This window comes from Esox lucius, chromosome 22 (genome assembly GCF_011004845.1).
Source record: "Esox lucius isolate fEsoLuc1 chromosome 22, fEsoLuc1.pri, whole genome shotgun sequence".
In the NCBI taxonomy this organism is placed as follows: domain Eukaryota; kingdom Metazoa; phylum Chordata; class Actinopteri; order Esociformes; family Esocidae; genus Esox; species Esox lucius.
In genome coordinates, this window is record NC_047590.1 from 12,702,913 (window position 1) to 12,724,426 (window position 21,514).

The window sequence follows — 21,514 nt, forward strand, 5'->3', positions numbered from 1 at the left end:
ACCAAAATCACCAATCGATTGAGGGCTGGATTCAAACTCAAATCGAAAATCAAAGTAAACAATAAATATCATCTAGCATGAATTGTTTCACGGCAACTAATAATGTGTTTCAGTAGTGTGTATGGCCCTAATGCACCTGTATGCACTCCCAACAAGGTCTGGGCATGTTCCTGATGAGACGGTGGATGGTGTCCTGGGGGATCTCCTCCCAGACCTGGATCAGGGCATCAGTGAGCTCCTGGACAGTCTGTGGCGCTACTCAGCAATATTGGATGCAACGATACATAACGTCCCAAAGGTTCTCAATTGAATTCAGGTCTGGGGAATGTGAGGGCCAGTCAATGGCATCCAATAACAGCTTACACACTCTGGCCACATGAGGCTGGGTATTGTCCTGCACCAGGAGGAACCCAGGGCACACTACACCAGCGTAAGGTCTGACGATGGATCTGAGGATTTCATCCCGGCACCTACCAGCAGTCAGGGTACCATTGTCTAACACGTGGAGGTCTGTGCAACCCTCCAAGGATATGCCTCCACAGACCATCACTGATCCACTACCAAACTGGTCATGCTAGATGATGTTGCAAGCCACATAATGTTCACCACGGGGTCTCCAGACTTTCACATCTGTCACATGCTCAGTGTGAACCTGCTCTCATCTGTGAAGAAAACAGGCTCTGGCTGTGCTCCTCCTGTTCCTCCTTGCACAAAGGAGCAGATACCGGTTCTGCTGTTGGGTTGATGCCATTCTGCGGCCCTGTCCAGCTCTTCTCATGTAACGGCCCGTCTACTGGTATCTCCTCCATGCTCCTGAGACTGTACTGTACACACAGCAAACATTCTTGCAATGGCACGTATGGATGTGCCATCCTAGAGGAGCTGGAATACCTGTGCAACCTGAAGGGGCTGCAGCTACTTTCTCATGTTACCAGTAGTGACAAGGACACTAGCAAAATGCAAAACTAGAGAAGAATCATTCAAGAAAGATAAGGAGAGAGCAATTGTCTGTGGCCACCACCTGCAAAACCATTCCCTTTTTGGGGGTTGTCCTGCTGTTGCCTCTCCAGTGCACATTTTGTCAGTTTCATTTGCACCAAAACAATCACTTATTCTTCCTAACTGGACAGATTTATATCCCTGAAGATTAATTCACTTGGTGTTATACTGTGATGATTACGTGTTCCCTTAAAATTTTTGGAGCAACAGTCCTATAGCTTGAGAATCTGACAGTAATTCCACTGGAATTTTACTATGTTGTTGATTGCCATAACATTTGTCAAAGCAGGTTTGCATTGCAGAAAGAAAGAAAATAAAACTTTTGAATTCTGTCCTCACAATACAGCGAATAAAGAGCAAGAAAACTCAAGTAGAGTGGAACAAGAATTGGAGAATGGAGGTTTGTATGAGTCTTAAGTGGATAGTTACCACAAAATAGAGCTGGAATCACTGCACTGGTGTTAAGGTACAACTTTAACCACATTCGTCATTAGATGATTTAGTAGCTCTAACAGTTAATGTAACTGATTGATTCCTAAATTTAAATATATATTATACTGTATTATCAGTGAAGGAGTGTTTCATGCAATGCATCTGATTACCGAAACCTTGCATTTCTTGTTATCAGCTAAAGTGAATGGATTCAACAAATCTAAGGCTGAAGAATCTAGTGATAAGAACCTTTTTACTGTATGTGGCATTCCATTGTTGTTGATTACCTGTAGGAAAATAAATAAACCAGGAAATCCCTTTAATATTTAGTTTTAGCTTTCAGTTTGTTTGTGAAGGGACGCTAGTGTGTGTACACGTATCCCTATTGAAAGTGTTAAACCCATGTAAATCTGGTGGGGTGAGAACATTTTGCCAGTCCATGTGTACAAACAGGTCAGTTGGTAAAGCATGTTGGTTGCAATGCCCTCACTAATGTTGGTCGCTTTGGATTATTGCTAATGTTTTACATTTAAACTAAAAAAATGTAGGTTTGGGGTTAAAGTTTGGGTGAGAGTTGTTTTTAGGTTAAAGGTCGGGTTAAGATTTTTAAAACATGCAACTTTATTTGTAGTATGGGTGGAGTAAAACGCCAGCAACACTTGCAATTTCATAATACATTTTGGTCCCAAAAGAAATCTTCACAAGTAAAGTAAAACAAGTATAGGTCTTGGATTAAATCTATGTTGTGTTTGCCTGCAGAACAAACCCTATTCATTTCCGAAGACAAGCAGTTATTATCCAGTATTTCCAGATGGTAAGTTGCCAACCAAAAGATGCATGGACATGTCCCGAGTGTCAGTGGCTATAGTTTCAAGCTGTTATAGTTTTGAGCTGGGAAACTAGGGTCAGTCTTTCCTGTGTTAGTAACAATTGTTTACCTTGCATTAGTTCATGTGACAGGGCCATGGGTCAGTCTGAATCATGCTCAGGTATCCTTTTGGTCAAAGGAATGCTCTCTCAAAATGTTCTGGTGTTCTGTTTAACCTTAGGAGGACTTGAGCCCAAGGACCACTCCTCAAGACTACCTGGCCTGACTGCTCACTGCTGTCCTTGTCCAAAGTCCTCATGTTTTTGCTGACCTATTGACTCCCACCTGTATCACCTCATAGATGATATTCAGGAGGAAGACTCCCCTCATAGATGATATTCAGAATGGAAGACCCCCCTCATAGATGATATTCAGGAGGAAGACTACCAACAAACCAACATGTGGCTGATGGTTGATATAAGCCTTCATAAAGAGATTAAAGACAATTTGTTTGTCTACTACTTTATAACCTTAACAATAAATTATCTTTGCTTTTCTGTTGCTATTTTGACCCAAATGGCATTATTGTTTTTATATTTTTAGTTTCTCAAGAATATTTTGTAAATACGAAATTGTGACAAGTGTACGTGTTACACCTTTTAAAGTATTGGGGAAGGGGTCTTACCTCAAGTTACCCTATCAATCAAGGGTACATAATCATCATTTGCCACTATGTTAAGCCCACTGTAATTCAAATTTGAATAATGTTAAGTATTTAAACAAAACATTAAAACAGAAAATTAGGCAAACATTTATAAATTCTATAAATGAATTAAATACGATACTGTTCACACTATACTGTACAATACAGTATTATAAATAGTTTGGAATGGTGGCTAAAGTTACATTTCTGAAATCAAAGAAGCAAATGGCTGGTAGATTATTAGACATGCCTGCAGCCAGGACTATTCGAGTTCAAGTGGTCATTTAAGTTATAACATACAAATAATGCTATAAAAATTGTTGATGTATGATTGTTTCTATTGAACATATTTTATAATAAATGGATCAATGGCTTTCCACCAGGGGGCTTATGGGTGGAACTCCCACAGATCTAACTTTCACTTTTCATTAAAACTTTTCATTTATGCTGTGAAAAGAACATTTGACATATTTGGCACATTTCACATATTATTTGGATGACAATTATGCCTAATCAAATCAAATTGTTGATCTTATTGTGTTCGACAAAAGCTGTGTTCTCCATAACCGGTAAGACAGGTTTTTATTACGAGTAGCCGAACTATTGACGTACGCGGTGAATCTTTAACCCGAATGTCTATTATAGCTAACTAGTGTGCTTGTTACTTGTAATCATTGTGTTTCTATACGAAATCGCAGAGCAAAATCAAAAACGTTTATAGCGGCATTATGTAAAATCAAAGAAGGTTATTATATTGTACAGATAACTTCCAAATATTTGTTATTATTTTAGAAAAATATAGGAAGTGACCTAGCTAGATATGCCATCAAGTCCCATTCAGAACCTCAATTTGTTCACACTCAATCTACCGGAAATTAAAGTCATGCAAGTAAACTGGTCAAGAAACTCCTCGGTGGCAAGGCACCGGGGGTGGATGAGATCCGCCCTGAGTACCTCAAGTCTCTGGATGTTGTGGGGCTGTCTTGGTTGACACGCCTGTGCAACATCGCGTGGCGGTCGGGGACAGTGCCTCTGGGATGGCAGACCGGGGTGGTGGTCCCTCTTTTTAAGAAGGGGGACCGGAGGGTGTGTTCCAACTATAGGGGGATCACACTTCTCAGCCTCCCCGGGAAAGTCTATGCCAGGGTTCTGGAGAGGAGAATACGGCCGATAGTAGAACCTCGGATTCAGGAGGAACAGTGTGGTTTTCGTCCGGGCCGTGGAACACTGGACCAGCTCTATACCCTCTACAGGGTGTTGGAGGGTTCATGGGAGTTTGCCCAACCAATCCACATGTGTTTTGTGGATTTGGAGAAGGCATTCGACTGTGTCCCTCGCGGCATCTTGTGGAGGGTGCTTGGGGAATATGGGGTCCTGGGTCCTTTGCTAAGGGCTGTCAGGTCCCTGTACAACCGAAGCAGGAGCTTGGTCCGCATTGCCGGCAGTAAGTCAGACTTGTTCCCAGTGCATGTTGGACTCCGGCAGGGCTGCCCTTTGTCACCGGTTCTGTTCGTAATTTTTATGGACAGAATTTCTAGGCGCAGCCAGGGGCCGGAGGGTGTCAGGTTTGGGGACCACACAATTTCGTCTCTGCTCTTTGCAGATGATGTTGTCGTGTTGGCCCCTTCTAACCAGGACCTTCAGCATGCGCTGGGACGGTTTGCAGCCGAGTGTGAAGCGGTGGGGATGAAAATCAGTACCTCCAAATCCGAGGCCATGGTCCTCAGTCGGAAAAGGGTGGCTTGCCCACTTCAGGTTGGTGGAGAGTGCCTGCCTCAAGTGGAGGAGTTTAAGTATCTAGGGGTCTTGTTCACGAGTGAGGGAAGGATGGAACGGGAGATTGACAGACGGATCGGTGCAGCTTCTGCAGTAATGCAGTCGATGTATCGGCCTGTCGTGGTGAAGAAAGAGCTGAGCCGCAAGGCGAAGCTCTCGATTTACCAGTCAATCTACGTTCCTACTCTCACCTATGGTCATGAGCTTTGGGTCATGACCGAAAGGACAAGATCCCGGATACAGGCGGCCGAAATGAGCTTTCTCCGCAGGGTGGCCGGGCGATCCCTTAGAGATAGGGTGAGAAGCTCGGTCACCCGGGAGGAGCTCAGAGTAGAGCTGCTGCTCCTCCACATCGAGAGGGGTCAGCTGAGGTGGCTTGGGCATCTGTTTCGGATGCCTCCGGAACGCCTTCCGGGGAAGGTGTTCCGGTCCCGTCCCACCGGGAGGAGACCCCGGGGAAGACCTAGGACACGCTGGAGGGACTATGTCTCCCGGCTGGCCTGGGAACGCCTCGGTGTCCCCCCGGAAGAGCTGGAGGAAGTGTCTGGGGAGAGGGAAGTCTGGGCATCCCTGCTTAGACTGCTGCCCCCGCGACCCGGCCCCGGATAAGCGGAAGAAGATGGTATGGTATGGTATGGCAAGTAAACTGGTGTAAAAGAGTAAGAATACTTTTTTAAATTTACTTTGTACAATTTACACATGTGCACACCAGATTGAAATCAAGTTTACTAGGCTTTCAGGACAACGAGTGTACAGCAAGCAGTTGGCGGGGTGGGGGATTTGATTGAGGAACAGAGTGGTCTCTTAATTTTCACCCTTCTGTTCAAAACCTTACTTTTCAACTATTTTGGAAAGGAAAGAAAAAGGTTCAGTTGTCGCTTCATTTTTTCCGGAACTGTACATAGAAATATAATTAATAGAACATTACACTTCATACATTTCACTATATTTAATCTATCCTGTCCTATATGGGATATCTGTGTAGATACATTCTGATAACCCAGGTGAAAAGTAAGGATCCACTCCCACTACAGAGGTCAGGGGTCACATTCTGGGAAGCTCAGAAAGTTAATGTCACTTTCAATTTCCAATGGAGAAACATGTTTATACCTTTCAAATGAAGTGTTACCCTGATTTCTAACATGGCTGCTTTGATATATGAAATGTTTTTTCTAGAGAATGGTCCTTGTGAATTGGGAGGCGAAGTTGTGTTGACGCCGGTCTCTGTGACTAACCCCCCCTCATCAATCCTATGGAGGCTGGGGCTGAACAAGGTGGCAGACTTTGACAAGGATTTTGGCCCTGAGGTAACCTACTATGGTGACTTCAACGACCGCACAACCGTAGATACAACTACTGGAGAACTGAAGATCACCGGGTTGAGGAAAACAGATGAAGGGGTTTACTCTGTGGAGTTTAACAGCAAACGGCTTGAGAAGACCTATACATTATCTGTTCTCAGTAAGTGTGTGCTTTCCAGTCCAAGTGGCTTGAACAGAACTACAGGTAATGCAGTGTCTCTCAGGCATTTTCTGATAGATCCTTAATCATTTACCTTCTCTTATAGAACCAGTCCCCAAACCAGCTATAATAGTTTCCTGCAATGACAACAAAATCTCCTGCAATTTGACCTGTGATGGTGACACAGCTAGTGCTGAACCAGTCACCTACTGGTGGAAAGTGGGAGAGGGGAACTGGGAGGAGATTGGCAAGTTACTGACTGTCACTAAGAGTTACAGTAAACTCAATCAAAACGGATACAAGTACACCTGCAAGCTGAAGAATGGTGTTAGTGAGAAAGACAGTGATCCAGTGGGACCGTTGTTTGACCCAAGTGAGTGGACATTCATAAGTGTGATAATGTCTTACTGTACTCACACTGTAACATGAATGACTTGGTTTGCCATAAAGTATGGCTTTGTTTGCTATTTTGACCCAAATGGCATTATCGTTTTTATATTTTTAGTTTCTCAAGAATATTTTGTAAAAACGAAATTGTGACAAGTGTACGTGTTACACCTTTTAAAGTATTGGGGAAGGGGTCTTACCTCAAGTTACCCTATCAATCAAGGGTACATAATCATCATTTGCCACTATGTTAAGTCCACTGTAATTCAAATTTGAATAATGTTAATTATTTAAACAAAACATTGAAACATTTATATCTTACAAAATTCTATAAATGAATGAAATACGATACTGTACACACTATACTGTACAATGCAGTATTACAAATAGTTTGGAATGGTGGCTAAAGTTACATTTCTGAAATCAAGGAAGCAAATGGCTGGTAGATTATTAGACATGCCTGCAGCCAAGACTATTCGAGTTCAAGTGGTCATTTATGTTATAACATACAAATAATGCTATAAAAATTGTTGATGTATGATTGTTTCTATTGAACATATTTTATAATAAATGGATCAATGGCTTTCCACCAGGGGGCTTATGGGTGGAACTCCCACAGATCTTACTTTCACTTTTCATTAAAATACTTTATGCTGTGAAAAGAACATTTGACATATTTGGCACATCAACATTTCAGATATTATTGACTGACAATTATGCCTAACCAAATCAAATTGTTGATCTTATTGTGTTCGACAAAGGCTGTGTTCTCCATAACCAGTAAGACAGGTTTTTATTACGAGTAGCCGAACTATTGATGTACGCGGTGAATCTTTCACCCGAATGTCTGTTAGCTAACTAGTGTGCTTGTTACTTGTAATCATTGTGTTTGTATACAAAATCGCAGACCAAAGTCAAAAATGTTTATAGCGGCATTATGTAAAACTTCATACATTTCACTATATTTAATCTATCCTGTCCTATATGGGAAATCTGTGTAGATACATTCTGATAACCAAGGTGAAAAGTAAGGATCCACTCCCACTACAGAGGTCAGGGGTCACATTCTGGGAAGCTCAGAAAGTTAATGTCACTTTAATACCAATGGTGAAACATATTTATATCTTTCAAATGAAGTGTTACCCTGATTTCTAACATGGCTGCTTTGATATATGAAATGTTTTTTCTAGAGAATGGTCCTTGCGAATTGGGAGGCGAAGTTGTGTTGACGCCGGACTCTGTGACTAACCCCCCCTCATCAATCCTATGGAGGCTGGGGCTGAACAAGGTGGCAGACTTTGAAGCGGATTTTGGCCCTGAGGTAACCTACTATGGTGACTTCAACGGCCGCACAACCCTAGATACAACTACTGGAGTACTGACAATCACCGGGTTGAGGAAAACAGATGAAGGGGTGTACTCTGTGGAGTTTAACAGCAAACGGCTTGAGAAGACCTATACATTATCTGTTCTCAGTAAGTGTGTGCATGCCAGTCCAAGTGGCTTGAACAGAATTACTGGTAATGCAGTGTCTCTCAGTCTTTTGCTGAGAGATCCTTAATCATTTACCTTCATTTATAGAACCAGTCCCCAAACCAGCTATCAATGTTTCCTGCGATGACAACAAAATCTCCTGCACTCTGACCTGTGATGGTGACACAGCTGGTGCTGAACCAGTCACCTACTGGTGGAAAGTGGGAGAGGACTGGGAGCGGATTGGCAAGTTACTGACTGTCAGTAAGAGTGACAGTAAACTCCATCAAAATGGTTACACCTGCAAGCTGAAGAATGGTGTTAGTGAGAAAGACAGTGATCCAGTGGGACCGTTGTTTGACCCAAGTGAGTGGACATTCATAAGAGTGATATTGTCTTTCAGTACAGCTCCAGAAAAAATCTAAGAAGTTCCTAAACACATCATTATTCATGCACTGCCCATGTTACCTCACAGTCCAGTGCTGTTCAGGTCTCATCCCAGAAATACAGACTGTTTGAATAAGATCAGGGACCTTTGCTCACTAATAAGATCACAACTTAGAATCTTTCCAAGTTTTCTCGTGTTTCCCTTTATAAACATCCATCTCCATGTTGGATGAGACACCTACTTCTCTAAAAGCATTGAGTTTAGACCTTGTTTTAGCCCTTGTTTTAGCCGGTCCCCACTAGGAAAAAGGTTATTTTCAGCTTGTGTTAGATTAGATTTAGCTTAACATTTTGAATTGTGGTTAGGTTTAGAATTTTAGATTTTGGCACCAGGGTTTAAGGTTAGGTTAAGTTTAGTCATAAATGTTAGGTTATTGAGATTAGAGTTAGGTTCAAGTTTAGGGTTAAGGAACTGGGAACATAATAAAACAGAACTGGGAACATTAAAAAAAAACCTGTGTGTCTAAATCCAACTCTTCTCTTGTGTTTATTCTGCAGGAGAAACTCTCTTAACTACCAAGGCCAAGGATTAGAGGAGCCAGTATTTTAGGATGGTAAGTTGATCTTACCAAAACACCTACCAAAAGATGTATTGACAAGGAAGTGCTTGGAATCACTTCCATTGTTATTCTTGTACAGTATGTATATAAATGTTGTGATAAAAAAATAGATTTTGCCTTTGTCAAATGAACAACTAGATTTTGCCTTTGTCAAATGAATAACTGAGATGGCTAATATTCAAATTAGTAAAGCAGTTGCTGTACCTGATACATTAAGTAGCTTATTCCACACTGAGCTATTTTCTCGCCCTAACTTTAATACCAGACCAAAAGATTGTCCAGAGGACTAGAAAACTTGTTTGAAGGCTCCCTACATGCTTTTTACAACTCTTACATTCAACCAAAACAAGAAAGATATTTCATATGTTGAACTTTTGGCAGTGTATCAACTGTAAAGAAACATCCTGTGAAAACGAAAGTACATTCTACAGCTACAGTGGGTATAGAAAAGAATCACCCCCCTTTAAAATAATCACATTTTGTTGCTTTGCAGCCTGAAATGAAAACGGATCAAACAAATGTTTGTTTTATTCAGCTGTATTTACAACTTATAACATCCAAGTGAAAGATATAATACCAAAAAATATTACAAATTAAAAAACAGAATCACTGAGTTGGAAAAATCATCACTGCCCTCCTAAAAATTACTTGTAAACCCAACCAGGTGTAGTTAATCACCTTCTCAATAGCACACAAAGCCAATTGACTTTCGACTGTGATCACCTGTGGTCATTTTGATTAGCTCAGCATGAAACAAGCTTTTCCTGAAGCATTTCAGTCCTTGGTCGTGCAACTGAAGAAAACATTTAACAATGGGTGGCAAGGCAATGTCAAAAGATTTCCGGGATTAAGTTGTGGACAGGCACAAGTCAGGAGATGGATACAAAAAAATTCAAAGGCATAGAAGCACAGGGAAGTCTATTATTAAGAAGTGGAAGGTATTTTGTACAACACAGACCCTCCCTGGATCAGGACGTTTCGTGTTGTATTGACGAACTGCATTGTGGGATTGTTGAGATTGCGGATTGTTGATGTGATGTACGCTGCCTGCTGTTACCTACCTGGCTACCTGCCAAACTTTTTTCGAATTTACTCTATATAAACTAATTGGTCAAAATTCTATTTTAAGAGTTGACTAACGCAATATTTTTATCTGTTGACCTCTTACCCAACTTTACTACACTGGGACTCTTTTTGGACATAATTAACGGAACTACTCACCCCTGAACACCCGAGGCTAAGTATCATTAAAATGCCTTACCACTGTAATTGTAGTAACAACACGGAGGAGAACTATGATCTTCAGTTAAAGATAGCAGAGTTAGAGGCTCGGCTTCTGATGCAAATGTCAGGCAAGGATTATGCTAGTGTAGAAATAGAAAAAACTGCGTCAGTGCCACCAGGAAGAAACTATAGTTTTGTTAGCACAGCTCCTGCAGCCGGGCAATAACTTTCTCTTGGTCACTGGGAAGAAATGCCGTCGACCAGTTAAACCTGAATCGTTGCTAAATCCAACTGAGACTTTCAACAGGTTTTCCCCACTGGAGTCGGAGTCAAGGCCCGAGCCGTCTTCGGAGGGGAATGATGGGCAGGCATTTTCTACCGGTGGCCTTGAAAAACTGAAAACTTTAGTCATCTGTGATTCCATTACCCGCAGTATTAGACTAAAGAATCAGCCAGCGATCGTACACTGTTTACTGGGGGGCAGAGCCACCGACGTAGCCGCAAATCTGGGGTTCGTGCTAGCGAAGTCTAAAACTGGCAAGTATAGAGACTACAGAGATATTGTTATTCACGTTGGCACCAATGACGTTAGGATGAAACAGTCAGAGGTTACGAAGCAGAACATAGCATCAGCGTGTAAACTATAGCTAGAAAGATGTGTCGGCATCGAGTAATTGTCTCTGGCCCCTCCCAGCTAGGGGTAGTGACGAGCTCTACAGCAGACTTGCGCAACTCAATCGCTGGCTGAAAACAGAGTTCTGCCCGTCGGAGGAGGTAGAGTTTGTAGATAACTGGCTTTCTTTTTGGGACTCTCCCAGAAATAGGGCCAGGCCTGATCTGCTGAGGAGCGACGGACTCCATCCTAGCTGGAGTGGTGCTCTTCTTTTATCTAGGAACATTGACAGGAGTCACACTCCTATAGCTTTAACATGAGATAGGGTGCAGGTCAGGCCGCAGGCTGTTAAACTTGCTCCCTGGTACACAGACAATACTAGAGCTCTTAAGCAAGCCTCCAGAAAATTGGAGCGAAAGTGGCGCTCCACCAAGTTGGAAGTATTTAGACTAGCCTGGATAGACAGTACACTACAATACCGAAAATCACTCACGTCTGCTCGATCAGCTTATTTCTCCAACCTGATTGAGGTGAACAAAAACAATCCAAAATGTCTCTTTGATACAGTTGTAAAGTTAACAAAAAAGCAAAGCTTAGCAAGTGAAGTGGGTCTTCACTTTAGTTGTAATGAATACATGAACTACTTTGATGAAAAGATCATCACCATTAGAAAACAAATAACTGACTCCTCCTTAAATAGTTATGGTCCTCAAAATCTCAGTTGTCCTAAAAATGTCCTGAACCTCCCTGACCAGGTGTCAATGGGGACACTTGAATTTTTTGATACCGTATCGCTCGACACATTTACTAAATTTGTAATGAGTTCTAAACCCACAAACTCTCAGCTAGACCTGATTCCAACAAAATTACTTAAGGAGCTATTTCCTGTGCTAGGTCAGCCAATTTCCCTTTACTCTGGATGTGTACCAAACTCACAAGAAATTTAGGAAATTAAGCCTCTTCTAAAACAAATCTAATCTGAATCCCGACATATTAAACAATTATAGGCCAATATCGAACCTCCCGTTCCTCTCAGAAATCTTAGAAAAATGTGTTTCCCAACAACTGAATGCCTTCCTAAAGACAAATAACATTTATGAAATACTCCAGTCTGGTTTCAGATCCCATTATAGTACTGAGACTGCACTCGTGAAGGTAACAAATGACCTTCTAATGGCCTCGGACAAAGGTTCTGCATCCGTCCTGTTGCTTCTTGATCTTAGTGCTGCTTTTGACACTATTGATCACTCCCTTCTCTTGGAGAGACTGGAAACCCATATTGGGCTACGTGGACATGTTCTAGCCTGATTTAAATCTTATTTATCTGAAAGATATCAGTTTGTTAGTGTGGATGGCATATCCTCTGACAAGTCAAAGGTATGCTTTGGTGTTCCTCAAGGCTCGGTTCTGGGCCCATTATTTTTCTCACTATATATGCTCCCTCTGGGCGATGTAATCCGAAATCACAATGTAAACTTTCACTGTTACGCTGATGACACACAGTTATATATTTCAATAAAGCATGGAGAAGCCCCTAAATTAGCTACTTTGGAAGCATGCGTTTCAGATATTAGGAAGTGGATGACAGAGAATTTCTTGCTCATAAACTCAAGGAAAACAGAAATGCTCCTTTTAGGACCCAAAAAACAAAGAGCGTTGTTAGCAGATCTCACTGTGAACCTTGACGGCTGCATGGTCGTATCCCAAAAAACTGCAAAAAACCTTGGCGTTACCCTTGACCCTGACCTCTCCTTTGAAGAACATATAAAATATGTCTCAAGAGTTGCTTATTTTCATCTTCGAAACATTGCAAAAATGAGAAACTTTCTATCAAAAACTGATGCAGAAAAATTAATCCATGCTTTTGTTACTTCTAGACTAGATTACTGCAATGCTCTTCTCTCTGATTATCCAGACAAATTAATAAATAAACTTCAATTAGTGCTGCACACGGCTGCTAGAATCCTAACTAGAACAAAAACATTTGAACACATTACTCCTGTCCTAGCGTCCTTACGCTGTCTGCCTGTTAGGGTTAGGGCTGATTTTAAGGTTTTACTCTTAACCTATAAATGAATACATGGACTTTCTCCTACTTACCTTAATGAAATGATCCAGCCATACATACCTACACGTAACCTACGATCGCATGATGCAGGCCATTTAATTGTACCTAGAATTTCTAAACAAACAGCTGGCGGCAGGGCCTTTTCTCATAGAGCTCCACTACGTTGGAATGACCTGCCAATTAAGGTTAGAAATGCAAACTCAGTGCAAACTGTCAAACTAATTTCTACAGCACGGTTTATAATTAGGTGTAGCCTGGCCCGGGGGCGTGAAGGTGACCAGTAGGCTTGATACTGTCCACCCTTGCTGTCTTTCCAGGTGAGCTCTCGTCACCACTGGGATGCCCTCCCTCCAATGCCTTTCGGGGGAAGAGTCACTGGCTTGTTGTTGACTCTCTGTTACGCACTTGTGCAATTGGGCTGTACGCTGCTGGCAATACTCGACCCCCCTCTTTCAGGGGGGTTGCGGTTGGTGGGTGTCCCTTTGGTTGATGCCTGGCAGTGTGGGTGGATTGATTTCCTGCCTGTTGGGCCATGTCCGTGGCCTCCCCTGGGTAGGGCCACAGTGTCGCCAGACCCCCCCGTCTCAGTTCCAAGGTGTTACGCTGCTATATTATTGTGCTGGGGGTTATGAGGAATGCACTTTCTAACTTTTCTCAGTCTCCTCCAGTTTTACATTTTAGGAGGAGATGAGGTCCTGGTCCACACCTGCGGAGTACCTGGTTTGGGGGGCTCGTTGCTGTCCCTGTCCTTGTCCATCTGGTCATACTTTTGACCTAGTCTAGAATCAAATAGACTCTGGATTTAGCCCAGAGAAATGTATTTATTATTCTAATTGGACTCTTAATATCTCACCCGGCACAGCCAGAAGAGGACTGGTCACCCCTCTGAGCCTGGGTCCTCTCTAGATTTCTTCCTAAAATTCAGCCTTCTTAGGGAGTTTTTCCTAGCCACTGAAATCAAACACTACTGTTGTTTGCTCCTTGGGGTTTAAGGCCGGGTGTCTCTGTAAAGCACTTTGTGACAACTGCTGTTGTAAAAAGGGCTTTATAAATACATTTGATTGATTTGATTGACCACCTCTGTGGCAAGGCACCGGGGGTGGATGAGATCCGCCCTGAGTACCTCAAGTCTCTGGATGTTGTGGGGCTGTCTGGGTTGACACGCCTGTGCAACATCGCGTGGCCTTCGGGGACAGTGCCTCTGGGATGGCAGACCGGGGTGGTGGTCCCTCTTTTTAAGAAGGGGGACCGGATGGTGTGTTCCAACTATAGGGGGTTCACACTTCTCAGCCTCCCCGGGAAAGTCTATGCCAGGGTTCTGGAGAGGAGAATACGGCCGATAGTAGAACCTCGGATTCAGGAGGAACAGTGTGGTTTTCGTCCGGGCCGTGGAACACTGGACCAGCTCTATACCCTCTACGGGGTGTTGGAGGGTTCATGGGAGTTTGCCCAACCAATCCACATGTGTTTTGTGGATTTGGAGAAGGCATTCGACTGTGTCCCTCGCGGCATCTTGTGGAGGGTGCTTGGGGAATATGGGGTCCTGGGTCCTTTGCTAAGGGCTGTCAGGTCCCTGTACAACCGAAGCAGGAGCTTGGTCCGCATTGCCGGCAGTAAGTCAGACTTGTTCCCAGTGCATGTTGGACTCCGGCAGGGCTGCCCTTTGTCACCGGTTCTGTTCGTAATTTTTATGGACAGAATTTCTAGGCGCAGCCAGGGGCCGGAGGGTGTCAGGTTTGGGGACCACACAATTTCGTCTCTGCTCTTTGCAGATGATGTTGTCGTGTTGGCCCCTTCTAACCAGGACCTTCAGCATGCACTGGGACGGTTTGCAGCCGAGTGTGAAGCGGTGGGGATGAAAATCAGTACCTCCAAATCCGAGGCCATGGTCCTCAGTCGGAAAAGGGTGGCTTGCCCACTTCAGGTTGGTGGAGAGTGCCTGCCTCAAGTGGAGGAGTTTAAGTATCTAGGGGTCTTGTTCACGAGTGAGGGAAGGATGGAACGGGAGATTGACAGACGGATCGGTGCAGCTTCTGCAGTAATGCAGTCGATGTATCGGTCTGTCGTGGTGAAGAAAGAGCTGAGCCGCAAGGCGAAGCTCTCGATTTACCAGTCAATCTACGTTCCTACTCTCACCTATAGTCATGAGCTTTGGGTCATGACCGAAAGGACAAGATCCCGGATACAGGCGGCCGAAATGAGCTTTCTCCGCAGGGTGGCCGGGCGATCCCTTAGAGATAGGGTGAGAAGCTCGGTCACCCGGGAGGAGCTCAGAGTAGAGCCGCTGCTCCTCCACATCGAGAGGGGTCAGCTGAGGTGGCTTGGGCATCTTTTTCGGATGCCTCCGGAACGCCTTCCTGGGAAGGTGTTCCGGTCCCGTCCCACCGGGAAGAGACCCCGGGGAAGACCTAGGACACGCTGGAGGGACTATGTCTCCCGGCTGGCCTGGGAACGCCTCGGTGTCCCCCCGGAAGAGCTAGAGGAAGTGTCTGGGGAGAGGGAAGTCTGGGCATCCCTGCTTAGACTGCTGCCCCCGCGACCCGGCCCCGGATAAGCGGAAGAAGATGGATGGATGGATGGATGGATGATTTGATTGATTGTATGATTGATTGACGTCGCTCCAAACTGGATGAAAGAGCCAGGAGGAAACTGGTCAGAGAGGCTACCAAGAGGCCTACAGCAACTCTGAAGCAGTTGCAGGAATTCATGACAAAGAGTGGTCATTGTGTGCATGTGACAACAATATCACAAATTCTCCACAAATGTGGCTTGTATGGGAGGGTTGCAAGAATAAAGCCACTCCTCAAGAAAGGCCACATGCAGTCACGAATGAGCTTTGCCAAAATGCACCTTGAAGATTCTAAGGCCAAGTGGGAAAAGGTGTTATGGTCAGATGAGACCTCAACGCCAAACGGTATGTCTGGCGAAAATCCAATACAGCTCACCATCCAAATAACACCATTCCTACAGTAAAGTATGGAGGTAGTAATATCACGTTATGGGGTTGTTTCTCTGCAGCAGGGACTGGAGTACTTGTCAGGATAGAAGGATAAGAGATGGGGCAAAATACTGTCAAATTCTTGAGGAAAATCTGCTGTTCCCTGCCAGAAAGTTGTCAATAGGAAGAAGATTTACCTTCCAACATGACAATGACCCAAAGCACACAGCAAAACTGACCACACAGTGGTTGAAGGAGAAAAAGGTGAATGTCCTTGCATGGCCTAGCCAGAGCCCGGACTTAAACCCCATTGATTTGAAGACAGCAGTCCACAAATGGTCACCATCAATTTTAACTGAACTTGAGTAGTTCTGCAAAGGAGAGTGGTCAAATATTGCAACGTCTAGATGTGCAAAGTTAGTAGAGACATATCCCAACAGACTAAAGGCTGTAATTAAAGCAAAAGGTGGTTCAACAAAATACTGACACAAGGGGGTGATCCTTTTTCCAACTCAGTGATTATGTTTTTGTTTTTTTCTGACATGTTGGTGTTATATCTTTCACTTGGATGTTATAAGTTGCACTGAGTAAATTCAGCTGAATGAAACAAAGACAGTGTCTGTCTTCATTTCAGGCTGCAAAGCAACAAAATGTGATTATTTTAAAGGGGGGGTGATTCTTTTCTATACCCACTGTATACCAGGTCAACCTTTTATAAAAAGTCATTTTGGAGATTCAGTTGTTGTTATGAGGAAGTTCGATTGCATTATGTAGAACTACCTCATATTTAGATTTCTTCTGTAAAAGTTTTGCAAATACAGATTCATCTTGAAAAATTAGAATATCATGGAAAAAAATGTTTTCCCGTAATTAAAGACAAAAAGTGTAACCTTCTAAATTCATTCCTATTCTAGATTAATTATACAAAGTGAAACATTTGAAGACTTTTGACGATAACGTCTTACAACTCATGGAAATAAAAAATCCAGTATCTCAAAATATTTTATGTGATACAGAAATGTCGACCTGAGAAGAGCTCTAATCATCAAAAAAACTCCCTGAGCCTTCAGTACACACAACCACAATCTTGGGGAAGACTGCTGACTTGGCAGTTGTCCAGAAGACACTCATTGACTCATAAGCTACAGAAGGTCATTGCTGAAAGGGTTGGCTGTTTGCAGAGTGCTATATCAAAGCATATTCATGGAAAGTTGGAAGGGAAAAGTATAGTAGGAAAAGGTGCACAAGCAACAGGGATGATCGCAGCCTTGAAAGGATTGTCCCCCAAGTTCTTGAACCAAGCAAAGCCGGGGAGTTTCACAAGGACTGGACTGAGGCTGGCATCAGTGCATCAACAGCCACCATGCACAGACGTGGGCTTCAAGTGGCGCATTCCTAGTGTCAAGCCACTCCTGAACCAGAGACAACATCAAAAGCGTCTTACCTGGGCGAATGAGAAAAAGAACTGGACCATTGCACTGTTGTCCAAAGTCCTCTCTTCAGATGAAAGTACATTTTGCATTTCATTTTGAAATCAAGGTCCCAGAGTATGTAGGAAGAGTGGAGAGGCACTGAATCCAAGTTGCTTGAAGTCCAGTGTGATGTTTCCAGAGTGATGATTTGGTCAGTGATGATTTGGGGTGCCATGTCATCTGCTGGGGTTGGTCCACTGTGTTTTATCAAGTCCAGAGCAATGCAACCGTATATTTTAGGAGATTTTAGACAAGCTATCTGCTGACAAGCTATATGGAGATGCTGATTTCCTTTTCCAGTAGGACTTGGCACCTGCCCACAGTGCCAAAACGACTGTTAACTGGTTTGCTGCCCATGGTATTATTGTGCTTGAGTGGCCACTTAACTCGCCTGACCTGTCAAGAGAAAATAGAGATACACCAGACCCAACAACACAGACGAGGTGAAGGCTGCTATGAAAGCAACATGGGCTTCCATAACACCTCAGCAGTGCCACAGGCTCATTGCTTCCATGCCACGCCGCATTGATGCAGTAATTTGTGCGAAATGAGTCCCGACCAAGTATTTAGTGTATGAATTAACATACTTAGGAAACCTTTGCATGTGTTTTGAGTTGAATAGCTGATTAGAGCTCTTCTCAGGTCAACATTTGATGTTCCCTAATATTTTGAGTTACTGAATTTTTTATTACCATGAGCTGTAAGCCATAATCATCATGTTGGAAACAAAAAAGGCTTGAAATGTTTCACTATGTGTAATTAATCTCGAATGTAGTGGAGTGAGAGGATTGGTCTGTGATGGCCGGTATGTTCCTGATATCACAGCTACATCTGCTGGCCAGGAGAGGTGGTGTCCCAGTAGGCTAAGGCCTAATTACACACACCTGAAGCCACCTAATTGGAAAGCTACCTGGAGGGCAGAGAATCCCATGGCAACCCAAGCAAAGAAAGCACTGGACACCGACCATGCCTGCAGAAAAGGACTAACCCAATAAGATCTAACCTGTGTGTAAATTACTGGTTCCCTTGTTCTTTAGTTTATAGCTGGTAAACAGTTTAGCTGTCTGGTCGCAGTGAGGGACCGAAAGAACTATAAAGAAAGGCTCTACAAAGAGCTAGGCTTTTGTTTGGGTTTTTTGTTACGTGGCGCCTGGGCACTGTCTCTGTTAAGGTTTCACTAATTAAAGTCCTGTGTTTTTGTCTTGGAGAAAGGTTCCCCCACTTGTGTTCCTCCATGTTCTTGTTTTGATATGATTTACAGAAACAAGGTGTTGGAAACCTTCCAGAGAAATGTTTGTGTCTCTGAGGTGAGGACCGATGAGGCACATGAATCGGGGGCATTGGTCCAGACTAGAAAGGCACCCCAGGCCACAGCTTGCAGTCCTTGACATCCTCCTACAACCTCTCCAATGAACAAGATGTTTTTATGCTATAGGGACTGTCACTGACTTTCTGTTAACCCTGGCCTAGACACTGTTGTGCTTGAAAACCCTAGGTGAGTACAGTCTCTGAAGCACCACAGCTGGTGCCCCTAGCCTGAAAATCATTGTTCACCATTTCCCAGTATTAATGCTTCACCCTTATTTTATGTTACATAGGTGTGCAAATTGTTGTTTTTGTCTAATGTTATAATTCTTGACTTTGTGGTTCTATGATACCTTTTCTATGTGTAAATGTATTTTGGGATGCTTGTTCACACAGTCAAGCCAATCGAGTTTGTGGAATCGGCCTTGGTTTGTATATCATGATCTGATTGACTATGACTTCCCCTCTCCAATAATATAGCCGACAGGGAATGTTAGATCCGATGATCTTAAACTGTGGTGTGTGTCTACCTATTTCTTTGTTCAAGTGGCTTATGCTGTTAAATACATTCTGCACATCTAAATACGTTTGGGAAGATCTAGAAACAAATGAATTCCCAGCCAATCCCACACAAGGTAAAATTTAGCGCAGGGAGGGTGGGTTGAGAGTAAACAGTTCTGGGTAGCTGAGGATAATAAACCCATGTTCATTTTCAATATTATTTATGAAAGCTTTAAACTCTTCAGAGAAGCCTTCAATTAATACGTGTAATTATAAATCTTACAAGCATTTACTTTACCTTCAGTGCATTTATCTGTTTATTTAGTTGTGTTGACCATTCAAATTTGTAGACAGTGTATGGATGTGAATCTGCAATGAACAAATTATGTAATTATTTATTGCATAAACTCTGCTAATATTTTGTGATGTTGTTTTTTCAATAAAGGAGTTAAGATATTTTTATTGCACAAATACCAACATAAAGTATATCAATATACAAGAAAAAACATGCAAGGGGGTACAATGAAATACAGATTATACAAAGACCTGATATATTTTAGGGTTCCTTGGCACTTGTGATTACAATAATAATCACTAATATTCAGGACAATTGGCCTACATCTTATTTGATGGGGGCGGCAAGGGAACTAGATGGCGCTGGGCCAAAAAAGGTTGAGAACCACTGCCGGTAAAGCAAGTTGTGTCATGCTTGCAACATTAGAGATTCCGTAGCAAAAATAAAAGTCTTATGGTTTTCAGATTTTGCCTTCCAAATTAAAGTCTGCAGTAAAACGTGATATTATTCAAATTAAATGAATCTATTTTGGCACTTTGCTTTGAGTATATTGTAAAAGTGTATTCTAGGAAATGTTCAGGAGACTATAGAGCATAGACTGTAAAAAAAAGTGATTATATGCACACAAAAAAGAAATCAAGGGGTACTGTGTATTTGCAATTGTTGCTGGCATTTTACTCTGCCCATACCATTGTCCACATTCCACCACTTGGTGATTACTTATCAATTCAGCCAACGATCTAAAGTAGTTGTCATGTACATTAACTGGTTATTAGCCTGCTGTACCACCTTTAGAGATGTAGGTTATTTTATCTGTAAAAATATAAAATGAGTGTTTAATGTGTGAATATGATTCTGAAAAGAAAGGGAATGTTTGTATACTAGAATGTAATTATATTCCAACTACCAAAGTACCTAGCTATACAGCAAAATGTAATGTAATTTCCAGTTGAACTAAATTATGCAAAATCTAGCTCACTGTTCAGCAACCGTGCAGATTGTAATTTCTTAGAACATTTTAATTGTTATGACTTCAGCTTCATGGCTGGGTTTCTTTGATCATCTATAGAATTGTTTGCAGTCTTATGCATACAAAACATGCGGATGTCTTTTGCACTTTTTATCAGTTTATTACTTTATTTAACAATAAACATTCCTATTTGGAGATAAAATTAATTGCTTCATTCAAAACAACATGAGATGTTCTATTTTATATGAATTATCAGAAAAAAGTTATTGCATTGATGTCAGAAAATTTTTAGCAGATGCTGATCGCCATGAAAATATTCATCCATGTACGTTATTACCAGAAGATTAGGCTGCAATAATTTGATCATGCAATAATGTGCACTTGCACTATGGCTCTCAGAATGTTTGTTGTATTTCAGGTGCTGATATCCTGACCCTAATCTTACATAAGGACATCCAAGACATCTGCTCTGTTACCGTCTGGAAGGAGGTACTGGACCCACAGGGCTCTGAGACTATGTCTGTACCCAAGCATTTCTACAGTCCACAAACCCTACTGAATACTCATATACAATACAAGCCTTCCTATTTCTCAATTGAAACATGTATCTTTCGATATTTGGACAAATACATATGTTTTCTCAAATTAAGTTATGGTTTGAATGTAGTTGTAATAGAATATATCTTTCATATAGATATTAACTTGTTTAAAATAGTTGGAAATGTATTATTATTATTTTATCTAAAAAGTATAAAACTATAAACAGTGTTTTGGGTTCACCTATATCTCTAAAGGTGGTACAGCAGGATAATGACCGGTCAATGTAAGTCATTGACAACTACTTTGGGTCATTGGCTGAATTGAGCTGAAGTAATCACCAAGTGGTATAATCACTCTATTCTGTCTCCAGAACATTTCCTACAATACATTTATTTATTTATTTATATATATATATATATATATATACACACATATTTTTTGTTTTGAAAGAGTTTTGGAATAACTCACAATTGAGTTACATTGTGGCCAATAGTGGGCGGAGCAAAATGCCAGCAACAATTGCAAATACACAGTGCCCTTTG

The 21,514-nt window shown here is 42.3% G+C and overlaps 2 protein-coding genes across 7 annotated transcripts in view; both read left to right on the forward strand.

Annotated features, from left to right (window-relative positions):
* The window catches only part of LOC105008668 (carcinoembryonic antigen-related cell adhesion molecule 5), an 86,765-nt gene that overhangs the window by 57,547 nt on the left and 7,704 nt on the right, over window positions 1-21,514 (forward strand). For 4 of the 6 annotated variants that reach the window (XM_034289639.1, XM_034289632.1, XM_034289634.1 and 1 more), the window contains 3 exons: window positions 1,346-1,399; window positions 2,191-2,245; window positions 2,481-3,348. The exons of 1 other annotated variant lie outside the window; for it this stretch is intronic. In XM_034289639.1, coding sequence (XP_034145530.1) covers window positions 1,346-1,399; window positions 2,191-2,245; window positions 2,481-2,490 — 119 coding nt within the window. In that variant the 3' untranslated portion in view covers window positions 2,491-3,348. Of the gene's footprint in view, window positions 1-1,345; window positions 1,400-2,190; window positions 2,246-2,480; window positions 3,349-21,514 lie in introns of those variants that run through there. One more of the 6 variants, XM_034289635.1, reaches the window with a different exon arrangement.
* On the forward strand, window positions 7,024-21,344 carry LOC117593726. Its single transcript, XM_034289640.1, has 5 exons — window positions 7,024-7,346; window positions 7,757-8,041; window positions 8,148-8,405; window positions 8,985-9,040; window positions 20,851-21,344. The coding sequence occupies exons 1-4, from the start codon at window positions 7,283-7,285 to the stop codon at window positions 9,017-9,019; spliced, it is 642 nt and encodes a 213-aa protein (XP_034145531.1). The 5' UTR covers window positions 7,024-7,282; the 3' UTR covers window positions 9,020-9,040; window positions 20,851-21,344.

Excerpts from the sequence above, each read along its gene's own strand:
- LOC117593726 (XM_034289640.1), top strand. The coding sequence starts at position 7,283 with ATGCCTAACCAAATCAAATTGTTGATCTTATTGTGTTCGACAAAGGCT. Across the intron at positions 7,347-7,756 it reads GGCTGTGTTCTCCATAACCA|AGAATGGTCCTTGCGAATTG; the intron begins GTAAGACAGGTT and ends TGTTTTTTCTAG. Across the intron at positions 8,406-8,984 it reads GGGACCGTTGTTTGACCCAA|GAGAAACTCTCTTAACTACC; the intron begins GTGAGTGGACAT and ends TTTATTCTGCAG.